General features: G+C 36.3%; 1 protein-coding gene across 1 annotated transcript in view; it reads left to right on the forward strand.

The window, feature by feature from the left end:
* LOC106067512 (uncharacterized) overlaps positions 1 to 16,471 on the forward strand; it is a 71,187-nt gene that overhangs the window by 33,363 nt on the left and 21,353 nt on the right. The window contains exons 12-24 of the mRNA XM_056028687.1: positions 187 to 294; positions 895 to 1,154; positions 1,901 to 2,102; positions 2,655 to 2,977; positions 4,617 to 4,799; positions 5,967 to 6,228; positions 6,512 to 6,659; positions 7,362 to 7,474; positions 8,029 to 8,245; positions 9,021 to 9,290; positions 10,279 to 10,543; positions 11,014 to 11,242; positions 11,678 to 16,324. Of these exons, the coding sequence (XP_055884662.1) occupies positions 187 to 294; positions 895 to 1,154; positions 1,901 to 2,102; positions 2,655 to 2,977; positions 4,617 to 4,799; positions 5,967 to 6,228; positions 6,512 to 6,659; positions 7,362 to 7,474; positions 8,029 to 8,245; positions 9,021 to 9,290; positions 10,279 to 10,543; positions 11,014 to 11,242; positions 11,678 to 16,324 (7,227 nt within the window). The remainder of the gene's footprint in view (positions 1 to 186; positions 295 to 894; positions 1,155 to 1,900; positions 2,103 to 2,654; positions 2,978 to 4,616; positions 4,800 to 5,966; positions 6,229 to 6,511; positions 6,660 to 7,361; positions 7,475 to 8,028; positions 8,246 to 9,020; positions 9,291 to 10,278; positions 10,544 to 11,013; positions 11,243 to 11,677; positions 16,325 to 16,471) is intronic.

Raw genomic sequence — 16,471 nt, forward strand, 5'->3', positions numbered from 1 at the left:
AATGTTTTCCCACTTTGTAATTAGTGTTACCAGTAGACCTAAATACACCATATAGTCAGCATTAACATTTTTTTACATTACATTTTTTTAACACTTTAGCACCAATTGTTAAATTGTTTTCTTTTTCAGTGTAGTTGTTAAATGTCATAAACTTGGCATATTATAATTTTTTAAAAATGATTTCAGAGGCAAGTTCTCATGAAAACTTTTGAAGATGTGAAAGAAGATTCAGAGTTGAGAATTGCTGCCTATTTAAGTGCTATGCATTGCTGGAATGAGGAACTTCTTAAAAAGGTAGAAATAGTGTAAAATATAATTTTGAAACTTGTCTTAAAAGGAAAACAAAATTTATAGTGACCACTGGTCTTTAACCGTAGGCAACAGAAACAGATGACCTTTACACAGAAACAGATGACCTTTACATCATCTGCCCTATAGACCACAAGGTCTGAAAGGGGAACTTTTACTTACTTGCTGGTCTTTTACCATCATCAATCCTGCAAAAAGATGAGATGCATTCCATTTTATTCTATGGCCTCCAGGTTTATGAAGTGCAGACATAAAGAAAGATCATTATTTTCTTTCCAAGTTGTTTATAATGTTATTGCATAGATACAATGCCTAGGTCCATCTTTCAATTAATATCATTTAGCCATCAAGACTTGGTCGTAGAGTACATGCTAAAAGTCAAATTCAGAACCTGGTAGAGGGCTGGTTGAACATCAAATATAAGTAGGAGAAGTCAAAGGGGTTGTTACCTTCACTTTCATATGAACACAGGAGAACATGGTATCATCGGCTTCATAGAATATTAGGATTTAACTAATTTTTGCCTTTAACAGATGACAGTATTTGTTGTGATTATACTGTATTTTTTACTTGTAATTTCTTCAGGTGAAATTGGTTCTTGAGTCAGAAACAAGCAATCAGGTCTCTTCCTTTGTGTGGACACATTTAACCAACCTGATGGAAACTTCTAGTCCTTACAAGCAGGCACTGAAGGATATCCTCAATGATGAGGTCATCAAGAAAAAATCTGGAACAAACAGCAAACACTCTGGGAATTATGAGGTCTCATTTTTCTCTGAAAGATTTGGAGCTGGAGCAACAGCAGAAAGTAACCTCATTTGGTCTACAAAGTCTTTTCTACCAAGGTAAGAGTAACATGTATGCCTAGTCATAGGACTGAACTGTTTAATGTGTCCTAGGTGTACAAGACTTGCATTGGGTTTCCATTATGATGAAGTACCGGTACATCATCATCATTCCTTTGATTTCCTTGTGGAACATAGGGCCTCAGCAAAAACACGCCACTTTCCATGGTCTCTTGCTAGTTTTTTGATGGCTTCCCAGCTCTTTCCTGTCCTCTCGGCTTCCTCTAGTATACTGCGTCGCCATGTTTCTTTTTGGTCTTCCTCTACATCTTGTTCCCTGGGGGTTCCACTCTAAGGCCTGCCTAGCTCTGTTGTTGGTATCTTTTCTAAGGGTGTGACCAATCCATCTCCACTTCCTCTCTAAGATTTGCACCTCTATATTTTTCTGCCCACTCATCTCCCACAGTTGGGTGTTTTCTACCATGTTGTACTAGTGTATTTTTAGGATATTTCTCAGATGAAGTACATAATTCTTGTTTAAAAAGTGGTTGGTAAGCAATGGAATAGAGTCTCATGTTAGAAGTTACAAGTAGATAGGCATGTGCATACAAGTTATATAAAAGCAATTAGATTGAAGTTAATTAATGCATTTCAGTAATTCAAAAACAAAACTTAATGTGTAATGAATAAAATATCTATAAACAAATTATATTTACATAAGTTGTACAAATTGTAATTGTTTATGTCAAGCATTTTTTCTTTTAAATTTCATATGCTGAGTTTTACATGCAGCACTTTAATTTCAGATCAGCAATGGTGAATCTGACAGTGGACATCTTTGGCCAGTCTGTGCAACTACTTGAACTGGGTGGCCGTGTACAAGGCATTGAGGCTCTGTTGCAGAAATTTATTGGCTCCAAATTGTTTAAAGGTGGAGAAAGTGTTACAACAGACTCTGGAGCCTCTGGCTGCGTAGAGAATGACAAAATTGAGAATATGAAAAAAAAGGTAATATACATTGTTTTTGAAGGTCTAGAACTGAGACAGGAAAAACTTAGACAAATACAGTCGACTCTGGTTAATCAGACCAAACTGAGACATGATTGTTTTGGTCCGGCTGGTCTTCTTACACGAACATACCCTTTATTATAAGGCTGTTTCAGTACTTGAAAACAACATATATAGAAGATGAGCACATTTTTCATTTCCTATTGACTCGAAGATGACTGTAAAGTCCAATCCTCAATTTTTGTTTGTTCGGCGCTCTTTCACCCTGGCCACTCTTCCTGCTTCAAATCTTGAGACTCACAGCTTCATGCCATGAGGAGCGATTGAGAGCTAGTGCTTCCCAGTCGTGAATGTCGATATCGCATTCCTTGAAGGAGCTCTTGAGAGTGTCTTTGTAGCGCTTAGAAGAACATACTTACAGGATGGATGCCTGGACTTACATTTTATAGATCTGACTCCCATCAAGGTTGCTTCAATGAATATTAGATTTTGAAAAATGTAACACAGACAAAATTGACACTAGTTCTGTAGTGTAGGCATCTTATTTTTCAGTACCCTTCAGAACAAGACATGCTGACAGCATCCTTATACCTCCGTATGTTTGGTCATGAGCTGGACTTCAAGCACTACAATGAGAAAGAGTTGTTGGCTCTGAGAGACCAAGTTCCAGGGAAGGTAACATCCAAGGGAGTCAACCAGGACATTTCTTACAGTCAGAGTTTCATGTTTCTAGAGTCTCAAATGACTGTTCCGACAATTGCTGGCTTACCCCTAACCCTGAGCATCAATGGAACAGCCTCATTGGATCTACAGGCCAAGCTGGAGTCTGATGTCAAGAAGCACACAATGAAGGCGACATTTGACATTAAGCCAAGGTACTCTTTTTGTTTTGGGGTCAAAGTTCAAATAATAAAATTATTAGTGTAGCTTTTAAGTCTTGACCAGGCATATAAATGTTTCACTTGTAACAGCAGTGACTCTCAAAACTTTGACATACCAGCTCTGTAAGAATTTTACCAGGGTACCCAAACTAAGAGTTCTGTTTAAGGAAATGGTGGAAAATATTTTAAACAAAGAAAATGTAAAAAAAAATGGTTCCAATTTCTAAATAACACAGGCAGATAGATTCCCTAGTTTGCAAGCCTTCATAAATATTTAAAATCCCTTGAAACAGAATATCTTGGAATATTTAACAGAGTACTGTTTTCAATTGGGCATTATACAAAATACTGAGAATGGCCTGTATTGTAGTCATTTGTATGAAAAAAGTATGTTTACCTTTGACCACCCTTTGGGAACTACTATTAGAGCATATGAATTCATAACCATATCACATGCTTAGAAGCTGAAAAATTTAGTTCATATTAAGTAGCATTCATACATTTTTGTTGACTTAAGTCATCTATTACAAATAGATTGTCTAAATGCTACAGTGGCTACTTAATAAATGATTCACTTTAAATAAATGTCTTGAGTTTCAAAAACTATTTTTAGATCTAAATTCATCTTATTTTGAAAAGTACATGCCTTTTTCAGCAATGATTTACACACTACTATGAAATCAATTTCAACTAAAAACATCCCAATAAAAAAACTGACTCTATATTAAAATCTGTATTATCATCTGAAACCAAATTCCACCCATAAACAAAAGTCACTGGTATACTTGCTATTTACTATTTCTCTTGGGCTTATTCACACCCCACATCTTGAATGTGTCATTTATTCAACTCAAGATATCTACATAAAGGGATGCAACTGAAGGGTAAAACTCATTATTCACTAATAAATTTGTTCAGAAATTGCATTCACAACACTCACTGTCTCAGATCCCAAGAATATCAGCACACAATTAAAGTCCTGGGTTTATATCAAGTGGAAGTTTTATTTTCTTTAATCTGGTCCAACTAAATAGTCCCCTTGATGTTCAATGCTAATGACAAAGTATTTAATTATGTGTATTTGCTGCATTTTTTTTTTACTAATTAGTAAAATAGATAATAATAATACAACAATTTTGATTTAGTTTTTTTTCAACCAGGTTATAAAATAGTTGAAAATAGAAACTATTGTCACTTATTTTTTAAAGTATCTTTCTTTTTATATTTCATACCAATGTAAAAAGAAATTTGTTATATACAGTTTAAATCACAAGATATTGTCCAGGTGCTTTTGTATCTAAAAATAAATTTAAGTAATAACAAAAACAATTCATTTTTGTTTCCTTTGACTTTTTAACTGTCTGCTTCTGCTTGAATTAGTTTCCATCTGTCACTCTAATGAACTTGGCTTATGGTGCTACATGTCCTACTTAGTTGTCTCCCGTGTTGTTTTAGCCGCTTTGCAGCAGCACCAGAGTTTCCTCTCCGGGGCGCATTCCTGGGCCTTGTATAAAGGGGTCATGGGTGGCCCATGCGTCATGATCCCTCTCTCGACCTTGCTGACTTAGTATGTCATAAACAAAACCAGACCTAAATAAATATTAACATTTTTTTTTCTTTAATCTTTTTTCAGTGGCGCCATCCTTGTTTCAGGGCTGATGTCTATTAACGCTGGCCCAACCAGCACTGGCCTCAAAATGACAAGCACTCTCCATACCAGTACATCTGTGACAGGACGCATTGAGGCTGGTGACAAACAGGTTCTAAGTCTGGAATTCGACACTCCAGACAAAGTTATGGACATTTTGGAGATCAAGTAAGTCTTAGTCTTAAAGCAAACAAACCTGCAAGTAATGACCAACTAGATTAGTTTTTAGATGAACCAAATAAAATAATGTAACTATTTAATGTTAAAAATTTCAAAATATGTTTTTAACTATGCTAGTCCTTGTATTTTGGAAGAGGAAAAAAATTATTTTAGAATATGTTAGCTAGCTCCTTGGCTACAGTTCTGTAATAAGAAGTAGGATGAAAAAGGCAGAGAAACCTAATATAAGGATTTATTATGCATGAACAATGAATAGATTGATAAAAATACCCAGACAAAAAATATACTGCATCAATGTTATGAACACATTCTATTAACTTTATAGATTCCTAGTACCAACAATTTCAACAAGTACATCATTCTATAGAGTGAATTCTCTGCATGTAAAATATTTTTGGATTTTCTGTCAAAATTTTGCCTTTATGAAATTTACAAGGTTATCATTTTCTGACATTCAAGACATTTTAATATGCACTCAATAAAAAAAAATTGGAGGTTTTACTTAATATAGCTGACAAGTAGTTGGGAATTGAAGAAATGTGATTTTGAACAAGGAACAAGAAAAATGTACTAAAAGAGATTTAGAATAGTTTTTGACCCATAAATGTAAATCATCTTGCTTCTTATTAATTTTAAAACATGTTTTATTAGGGAACTATAACCGCAAGCTTGTTTTCATTCTAATTTTTCACAGAAATAACTACTAGGACCTAACTTATATACACATTTTTTTAAAAAATGAAATGAGGAGATTACTTTTGTACAGCGCATTTCATAGTACACTATGGTCTAATCTCTTCTGTTAATCTGTTCAAGGAGGCACGTTTCCATTTCCTTTAGGTGCTCAGCAAACACAACTCAACTAGGGCTGACTTTTGAACAAAAGCCGTCTTGATAGATAACCAAGCCATTTTTTGCTTCTCATCCACACACCCCATGTATTGAAATAAAAATCCTCCAGTGTCATTCTGTGGTTCATCATCATTTATCAGTTGGACTAACAATGTTCCTAGCTTTTAAGTTTACATTCTTTTATCTGTAAGCAATTTTAGCATCGACTTCTAGTGTAATATCTTAACTTTAACTCTGCTGTTGGCTATATTCTCTTCTCAACAATAACTAAGCTGTTTCATAAATTCCTGACCTTTGTTTCAGGACTGATTTCTTTATTCTGCACAATAAAAATGAGAAGAAACAGAGCATGCTGACAGACAAGAAGATGACGATGACATCCTGCACACCAGACTCAGTTTTCAAGGTCACTGGCTATGAGCTGTGCGCTGCTGTGGCCTATGTGGATTCAACCAAAAACCCTAGCACTCCGTACATGCCTTTAAGTGGACCTCTGCTTCTCAGCCTCACTCTGCAAAAGAAAGATGCACCCAAGGGGTACAAAATGACCATTAAATATATTCAGGTCAGTGAGGACTGACATAACGAGTGCCATTATTTTAATGACCTAGTTGTTATCAATTTCTTTAAAAATCATAGGTCTGGGGTTTGTTTGATATTGATGAAGTTAATTTAAGTGCTGTTTTATAACTTGACTTTAACTTATTCTATTCCACGGTACACATTCCAAGTTTTAAGAAGATAAAATAATATTAAGAATATATAAAACAAATGCATATAAACTGTAGCTTTGACCTATTATAAAGAAACCTATTATAAAGTAACATTTATCTTTATTTACTCTATAGAATGTGGACACATCAACTGCCTCTGTTGCTATTGATACATCAGGCTCCAAGGTTGATAGAAAAATTAACATAGGTTACTACCTTGACACCAAAGAAAGAAAACTTGATGCTGAGTTTGTTTCACCTTGGAAGACAATTATGTTTGAAGGTAAGCTGCACAGCTGAAAGCATTTAAACTTGACCATAACCTTTTTCTATTTTTCTAATCTAAGAACTAAAACTATTGGTTATTGTATACACTTGTTTAAAGTCAATTTCTTTCTTTCCAGACTTCCGTTCTTTTGAGATGGAAGAGTTTTTAAAAAATGCATAGAATTTTAATAGCAGATCCCCCCCCCCACACACATACACACACATGCACTTCTTTAATAAAAGGGAAAAAAGGAAATTTGCAATTGTATTTTTTTTAGAATAAAATTACTAAAATCTTAATAAGTTTTTTACATCAGTGTCAGAAATGAGCAATTTTCTAAGAAAATTTTAACTAAAGAAAGATGTCGCAATCTACATTAAAGCTTTGCTTCAGTGGCGACTGCAAATTTGAATTACAGGATTTTCAGCATGCCACAAAGTCCAGCCAGCTCTGATGGGTATCTGATATTAGTCTGGGGAAAGTAAAAGTGTTGGTCAGTGTGCTACAATGCAAAACATTTTATATGTATTTCAACCTTATTAAATATTAAGAACATGATTAATGAAGGCCTACATCTTCCCTGCACAATTTTAGTCAAAATAAGTACTTACAAAATAAAACCAAAAAAAAATAAAAAAAATGTATTCTTTCCATTTCCTGTGTACATGATCTATACAAGTTTTCTGTCAATGAAATTCTTTTTTTACTTTCTGCTAGCAACATATCCCCAAGAGAGATCCAACATGCATGCCTTCTCTGCCTCTGCTAATGTAGACGGCGACCTGTATAAAATATTTTGGCAGGCGGATAAAAAATTAATGAAAGGAAAGGTAAGGTTTTATTATAATGGGATTCACTTGTATGTACACCAGAGTAGCCATAATTGTAGAGTGGAAAATAAAACTCTTCAGAGTATTGCTTGTGGTTGTGTTCTATTTCTTTTAAATGAAGTTGAATAAATGACACTCCATTAACCTGATTACATTGGCAATATTTATTGATAATCCTTTTGTAAATTTTTAAAACTTGAAATTTTATTGTGTCAAACAAGTAGGACTAAGGTAAATAAAACTTGTACAAATAAAAAACAAAAAAAAATATACTATAAATCTAATAGCCAACTTTGCTTAACATTAGTTTTAGAAATGTCTGTAATGCTAATGGCCATTCTTTAATTATTACTATTTTTTCTTCCCTATGTCTTGTATAGTTTTTGCCTGAAAATGCCAGGAGTTACGTGTTATTATATTTAGCGTTTGTTTTTACTTATTTAACATGTATTTCTTATTTATATCATTTTTGTTGAATTTTACTATTAACTTGTCAAAAGATCATAATTTATTTGGTCACAATTATGGTCCCCTTTTTTGTTCCTTCCTAAAAGGAAATCTGGTCACCAAAACTAGAAATTATGCGACCCAAGCAATCTAGGCTTTCATCTTACAGTCCTGAGAGTGTGTCCGCTAGAGGCACTGTGGAGATTAATGAAGATCTTGAAGAGATAAGCACTGACTTGACTGCTAACATTGTCAGCAATGATCAGACAGCTCTTGGGAAAACTTTGAAGGCATTGTTCAGAGATGGATATGTAGCCCTCAAAGGTTGGTAATTAATGGAAACATCCTTGCTTGCATGCTAGAGTGCACATCATTGCCATTTATTCTGAGTATTTGGAATCATGACAACAGACTGGAGCACATCACAAATGTCCAAACAATTGAAATCTAAATCCACATGATAAAAATATAAATCCAAATGTTAAAATAGAATATAAACTAAGTAAATGATTATTCAATTAAATGACAAAAATAGAGATTCAATGACTGAAATTGACCCGAATCTGCTAGTTGGTCTGTCTTTTATAGTTTTCAAAAGTCTTTTCCAGAAGTCATCTTGACATGTTCTTTGAATATTCTTTCATGCCAGACCATCAGTGCTATTTATATATCAACTTGTCAAGATCTTAACTTAAAGTTTCCTTTATAGTAATCTATAAATTATTTAAAAAAAAACAAAACATTTTAACGTTCTCTCTTAAATCCTGCTCACTTGGTGCAATCAAGCCCTAAAGCTATATCAAGAAATAAATTCTATCACTGTTGAGGACGTCCATACTGAATAAAATTGAGATTTCAAATAGCATTGTTATTTGAGAAGTTTTTCTAGTTAGCAAACAAAATCAATAATCAACATATATATATATAATTGTGTTAGCTGATATAGTCCGTCTTATGTTATTGATTCATAAAATAAATAATTTGATAACATTTATTTTCACTTTTGATATACATTTGATTCCTTTGTTAATTTATTGGTTTCATTTTTTTATATCTCTTTGAGATTATTTCATGTGTATTTGTTGTTGTTTTTTTTCAGCCAAATATATCAATAAAGAAAAGCAGAAGACATTCTCTGGATCTTTTTCCTTGAACAAAAAAGATTCATATTCAGCAACACTTCAACTTTTGCTGAGTGACAAAAAATCTGGCACAAACAAATATGAACCAACAATTTTGATCTCCACTCCTGAGAATGAGAAATTGTTTTTGTTATCTGGTAAAATGGACTATAAACCTGAGAAGTCCTTCGATGGAAACCTTCAGATCAACATGGATCAAACCTTGAAAGAGCCAATTACATTAAATGGTAATCTCTAACGACTTCAATTCATTGGAAGTGTGTGATTGTGTTGTTTTCTCGAAAATCCTTTCTTCTGTTGTTCTTGAAATCCATCATACCAGAGATCAAGTAGGTCAAAACCTGCACATGCATGTAGTTGTTTTGAAAACTCTGAAATAAAAGAGCCCCTTGAGAATTGTTTAGAAAAATATATTCAAAAATACATTTTGATTTGAATATTGTAGACACACATTGAAAATCGTTCTAATTTTGAAATCGTTTCTAAAACAAACTCCCATTTTTAGAGATTTTGTTTTATGAGAAATCATCACAATATAACTTACCTTGTGAAGGATGTTTATGTATGTTTGTATGCTTTATAGCATAATGCTTTATAGTTGTGATGTGGGAGATGAGGTGGATCTCTGTCTATGCATGTATTTGTATGGAATACTTGATATAAAAAGAACTGTACAGTTATGATACAGGACTAAAAGAGTTTATATAATTCTTTCTCTTACTAGTATCTTATCACTGCTTATATGCAGACTCTTTACAGTCTGTGGCTTAATAAAAAAAAAGTCTCCTGTCCTCCTCAGCTGTACTGCCATATATTTAAATATTCCAGTCAAGCTTCTTTTTAAAAGTCTTCTCTTTAATATTTTCAATGTCTGCTTTGTGATTCATTTTAAATGCCTGCTTTGACCTCTTTGTTTCCTAATGTCTAGAAACATTGAAAATAATATATACGATAGGGTAAGATTGCTGTATTGGTTCAAACAAATGGAGATTCAGTTCATCTACAATTGCCCACATCAGCATTAATAACACTATAGAATCTACAACAAACTACATACACAAAACAGAATGAAAACAGCAGACAGCACACACAAAACACAAGATATATTATCTGTTTTATGACAAAATGATTCATCTCTATAAGCATTATTTTTTAAGCATCCACCAACAAAGCGTCTGACTGAGAAATTGTATTTACATTTCTTTCTTCTGTTAGCTTCAGCAATTTTGACCAAAAAGAGTAAAAACAAGTATCAAGGTAAAGGCAGCTTTAAGAGCAGTTTCATGACACTGAGTATTGATGGGTCTGCTGATATCCCTGTAACATTCCGCGGGAAGAAGTCGGCCATCGTCAACAAATGGACAGTAGAGTACAACATCCCATCAGTCAAAGACAAGGAGCTGAGGAAAAATAAATTGACCATCAACTCTAAGATACATGATGAGAGCGCCAAGGGACTAACTAAATATAATGCACAATTGTGAGTTAAGGTTTCTGAGCAATGCCCTATTGTGAGTTTAGGGTTCTGAATTTAGTTAATTTGCTTTGAAGTGACACAAAAATAGGTTTTGTAAATAAATTAGTCATTAAGCCAAAGTGGTATTGGTCAATGCTGCTTTATCCAAAGTCCTAAGTCTTCTCCATGCTACAAAACACACCCACAACCACCTAAAAGGAATCAGACATTTTTTTTTTTTTGGGGGGGGGGGGGGGGGGGGGAGAGGATAGTAACCTAGGTTGTTCATTAAGCTGTCTTGATGACATGACTTACAAGAAATGTTTACAAATCAAATAGGAATATAAAACTCAAGTGCTAGTTAACCTTAGTTAGGCCAATATTAGAATATGCTTTTTTACAGCAACAGAGATTAAGCTGGTGGAAATACTATGCTATTCATTTGCTTATTTGCCTTTCTTTGAGGATGCTGACTAAGTTAATCTAATCACCAGAAACATGGACAGTAAAAATTACCCACCTGCAAACTTTGATGCAAATTTGGTGCTAAGCTACAAAAACTCAAGCACTAGTTCCAAACTTGTGTTAAGACATGGGCCAGAGACTAAAGAGAAAAAAACAAAAGGTAGCTCTGTCTTGACACTACTTGTGGACCTTGGACATGACATTTCAGATGTCGCTAGCAATATTTCCTACAACTTGCAAGTTTTGTATCCTGTCAAGGTATTTTGATTAAACTTTATTTTTTTAAGAATAAATATTAGAAGGAAATATTTTCACAATAAATAACTGCAGATCACTATTTCACAGCATAGATCCTGGGAAATTGCTGGGCTTTATCAAGGAATTGGGTCTTACTGCCAGAATCAGAGAGATAATTTGGGAAACAAAATCTATACATATATTTAGAGTAAATTTTTATTACATTTATAACTAGAACTATAATCTTTAATATTTGAATTGTTAGTAAGCTGGTTTCAATGCTCATATTGTATATATTGATTATATATTAGGGTGTAAAAAATAGAATCGTTGAAAGATTAAAGGGGTGACATGGCTAGAGTGTTCTAATGGGCCAAATAATCATTAATTTAATGATATATTTTTTTAATTCATTAGTGTTTCTTAACCTTTGTTTCCCTTTTTCCTGTTTTCTAGAACATAGAGTATCAAGTGAAGGGGAAACATGAACACCAGCTCAAAAAATTTAAACTAGAGACCTATGCAGCTATCGTTTATCAGAAAGGAAAGACTGTAGAACTGAGGCTCATGGGTAATGATAACAGCAAGAAGAATTTGGACGCGACAGGGTCACTGGAAATCAACTATCCAAAGATGGTTGTTGACAGTAAAGACACAGAAGGTGGAAAATACCGAGTGGTGACATCCATCTCCCAGAATGCCAACAAAGACTACATTCACACTGTCAGCCTTCAGTTGAATGAGGTCAAGCACTCTTTGGTCAACACGTTCAAGAAAAACCGGGATGACTTTAGTCTCTTTTCTGAGATGGATGTCAATGGGGATGAACCCAGGAAGATCACAGTGAAGGCAGCTAAAAATGTGGATCAAGTTGAAGGTCTGTTTACCTACAACGCTATGGAAAATGTCTACAGTGTGGGCTTTAACCTTGGCGGCATGAGCAAACAAAGTCAAAGCCACGTATTCAGCTGGCAGGTTACCATTCCTGAGAGAAAAGTGCAGAGCTCTGTTGAGATAGGAAATAGTAAACAGCTTAAGCTCAAGGCTGACCTCCTCTGGGATGCTCTGAAAGATCCACAACAGAAGGTAGCCACGGACATCATTAAATCCATTGATAAAGAAAATAACCGGGATGAGATTTCTATAACCATCACCACTCCTTTTGTTAACCACACAATATACAAGTATAATCATGTCAATGTTTACAACTCTAGAGAGATCAGAAATGAATTGAAATTTGTATGGGGCCGGCCAGTAGATGAGCTTTCATATGCAGTCTCTGCTAAAGTCCCATTGTCTTTTGAGAGGTTTGAAATTAGAGGAGATCTTGTGACCCCTTTGGAATCTCTGCGCAAAATTGGCATGGGAGTGTCTCACAAGTTTGACGGCTCTCGATATTTGTCATCCTCGGTCAATGGTACATACAACAATGATTACCTAGTGGTAGGAATTCAAGTGAGAAACAGCGGAGACAAGATGAGCAATGATTTGTCTGTGTCCACGATCTTTAACTCTTCCATTGAGATTATGCGAAACGTTATGCTTTCCCTTACGCACAAGATGGAGGATAAAGTCTATGAGACTGACTTCCTCTATAAGAGAAACAATGTGCAATACAGTGCCAATATGAGGACTGTGTACACCAAGGCCATCTTCAACCATGACATAGAATCCACGCTGACCGTCACTCTTCCGCAAGAGTCAGCCTCCTTGCAGGTTGTATATAGTAATTATCCGACCTTGACTAAGTTCAATGCCACAGCCAAGATGACAAATTCTGCAGGCGTCCTCACCCAAGTGAATCTCAATACTCAATTCAACAAGCAAGCTCAAGAGTATGGGGTGAATGTTAAAATAGTCGGCAGATGGCCTACTTTCTCAGGCCTAGAGCTAAACTTCAGGCACAACATGTTAAATGGCATCACTGGCTCTGCCAGCCTGCTAGTAAGAACCAACCCTAATGTAAGAAGCACTCTGACCTACAGTGCCACCAGCCTCCAACTCCAATCATACTACAACCCCTACAACACGGATCTGAACATCAAATATGAAAGCTATCCATTCACTCTTGTCTTGGAGCATAAAAACCCCAAAGCAGAAGACGGGAAAATCTCACTGGAGGCCTCATTGGATCTGAAAGACAAGAAAGAAGCTCTAGCTGAAGTCAACCTGATAACACCTTATGAGCATTTGAGGAACATGGACTTGAAGTTTAAAGTTCAGAACACATTAGAATCCATCTGGAAGCTTGAATCCATTGTCTCCATGGACACAAGGAAAAAGATTCAAGTTGAAGGTGATTTTGACTTGAAAGATTTTAGAAAATGTAACGGGAAGATCACTACGCCATTCAAAGAGCTGAGCAAGCTTCAGTTTGGCCACAGCACTCAGTCTGTAGAACAAAGCTGGTTTTATACTGAAGGTTTCCTGGAGGCCCAGCCTTACTTTAGCAGAGTCAAACTTGAGCACAATGTGACACTGCAGGCGCCGTATAACTCTAAGCTCTACTTTGATCTACCAGGGCTTGAAATGAAGTACCTGAAGCTGGACTTGATGGGCAACAAGCTCAGGAATGGTTACACTTTTGATATGGTGGCAAGATACCACCTGAACCAAGAGCTGAACTTAAAGATGAAAAGTAAAGTAAACATGAACAAGTTCCCACAAGATACTTCCATCAGCCTGGATGTTACCACCCCATTTGCAGTGCTCCCCAAACTGGATACCACATTTACCATTGACAAAGATAAAGATAAGTGGGTCAGCAATCTGGGCTTATCCTCTGGCGATGTGAAAATGAATGTCAAAGAGATCCTGTCGAAAACCTCATCTTACTCCGACTTTGAGATTAGTGCTTCGGACATTGAGCCTGTGACTGCTGGAGTGCATCTTGACTGGAGTGAACTAGTCGGGGTAAACATTTCTCTAGATGCCGCAAGTATTGGCAAAACAGTAATGGGTTTCAAAAAGAGATCTGAATCATGGACAAACTTCCAGAACAGGGTGTTTGGAGAGTACAATGGTAAAGAGCTTGACCTTGATATAGGCTTGACCCATGATGCTCAGCAAAGCAAGGCCTGGTTGACTTACATCTATCCGGGGTCTGACACCAGCTATTTAAAGACTTCTGTCCACAAAGTTGGTAACTCTGCCCAAGACTTTGACATTGGTGGCTTCCTCCAGCTGGGTAAATCTTCAAAGCCGTTCAATATCTCCACACAGTACAGTTTTACAGATCAGAAACTAGCCTTTGGTACAACCCTGGAGACTCCTTACACAGATTCCATGTCCTACTACCTGAAACGTGAAACCCAGACAAAAGGAGAAAACAACATTGTTGTCTATGGAAAGTACAGCAATAATTTCCTGATTGACTTCTCTGTAGGCAATAAACTCACTGGCAACTCACTAGATTATTCTGTCAGAGGCGAGTATCTTTTCAACAAAAAAAGCAATAAACTGGGAACATCTATCAATGCCAATTGGGGGCCTGATAATCGTTATGAAGCTAACATGGATAGCTACTTTGACAAGAAATGGGTTAAGATGGACTTTGATGCTGTAGGCAATGCAATGAAGAGACTGTCAGTTGAAAATCTTGATGTTAAGTTTAAGTCCAACATTCCAAACTTCAAAGATGTTGGCGCTGTTGCGTTCATCAACAAAGAAGCTGAAAGCTACTCTGGAAAGGTTATTCTCGAATACATGGATGAGAATGAAGCTCACCTATCAGTTGAGTTGTCTAATCCAAGCCTTAATAATGTCAATTTAAAGATGGATCTTGAGTTGCCTAAAGTTGCTGGATTTGAGAGGAACACTCTAAACTATAATCACGCTACCATTGGCAAAAAGCAACTGATTTCTAATGTCCAGGTCAATATGGGGTCAGGGGAGAGCCTAAATGGCAAGATGGACTATAGCAATGATAAAGTGACCCTCACTTTGACCGGACCTGTCCAAGAGTTTGAATCCCTCACAATCGCTGGTCAGTTCAGTGAGAGGAAGCAGCAGATTTCTGGCACTGCTAATGTCAAGCTGACACGTGATGTCAAGCCTGCTGAGTTGATCTTTAATATAAACTTGAATAATTACAAGCCTTTGGTCATGAACTTTACTCTTAAGAGCCCGTTTGAGAACCTCAAGTCCACCACCTTGACCATTCAACATGATTTCCAGAACTGGAGTCAGATGAAGACCACATCCAAGCTGCAACTGGATAATTTTGGTGACATTAACAGTCAAATGAGCTTAACATTTGACTCCCCCCTGAATGTGGAGCTTACAGCTACATTGACCAGTGCCATTAAGGACATGGAGAGCCTGAACCTGTTAGTCAAGTCTGAGGACAGGGACAGGTCTCATTCGTCTAAAATACAATTTGGCTGGAAGCCAGACCATGAGCTTAAACTGTTCAATAAGTGGGCAGTCACAGGCTCAAATCAAAACCTCAGGCTTAGCAGCAGTTTTGAACTGTCTTCACCTTTTGATGAGATCAAGCTGGCCAAGATCAACTTGGATCACAGCTACGGTCCAAATTTAATCTCGGAGAGTATTCAGTTTATGCACAATGACAAGAGCTACCTGGAGGCCGACCTCTATTACCAAAAGTCACAATACCACAATGCCAGCGTGGTCTTCAAGAACCCTAGGCCAATGTCCCTAGAACTGATAGGGTCAACCTCCACTGGAAACCTTGATGGAAATTTCAAACTCAACTGGGACAAACAGACTCCAAACTCACATGTTGAGGTGACCAGCAGCTACAAGGATCAGTCCGACTCGCAGAACACAGATGTGGCCTTCAAAGTGAAAGTTTTACACCCAGTGAGAAGTATGGGGGTGGGTAGCACCTACAAGAGATCTGATAAAGAGCTCTTCAGCTCTAGTCATGTGACATGGGATGAGGAGAACAGCAATACTGTTGGCTATGACATCAATTGGGTTAACATGACCACCCGCTACAGCCAGAAGTATGAGGGCCACACAAAGGTTACTATTCCTCAGCGCAGCATAAAACTCCAAGGCTCCTACAGTGATGCCGGCACCACCCAGAGCACTACTACTGTATTCTTGTGGGATGCTAATAAAGATGACAAAAAGAGGGTTAGTAGTACTATTGGCTTTGTCTTCATATTTATATTTCAGTTAGAGAGTTCTCCCTGTACTTCCTTGAGATCAATAGTTGACTAGTTTTGCATAGAACTTCTCTTAGGATTCTAGGAAACTATATCAATAATAAAAATGCTTGCT

Source organism: Biomphalaria glabrata, chromosome 5 (assembly GCF_947242115.1).
Source record: "Biomphalaria glabrata chromosome 5, xgBioGlab47.1, whole genome shotgun sequence".
NCBI lineage: Eukaryota > Metazoa > Mollusca > Gastropoda > Planorbidae > Biomphalaria > Biomphalaria glabrata.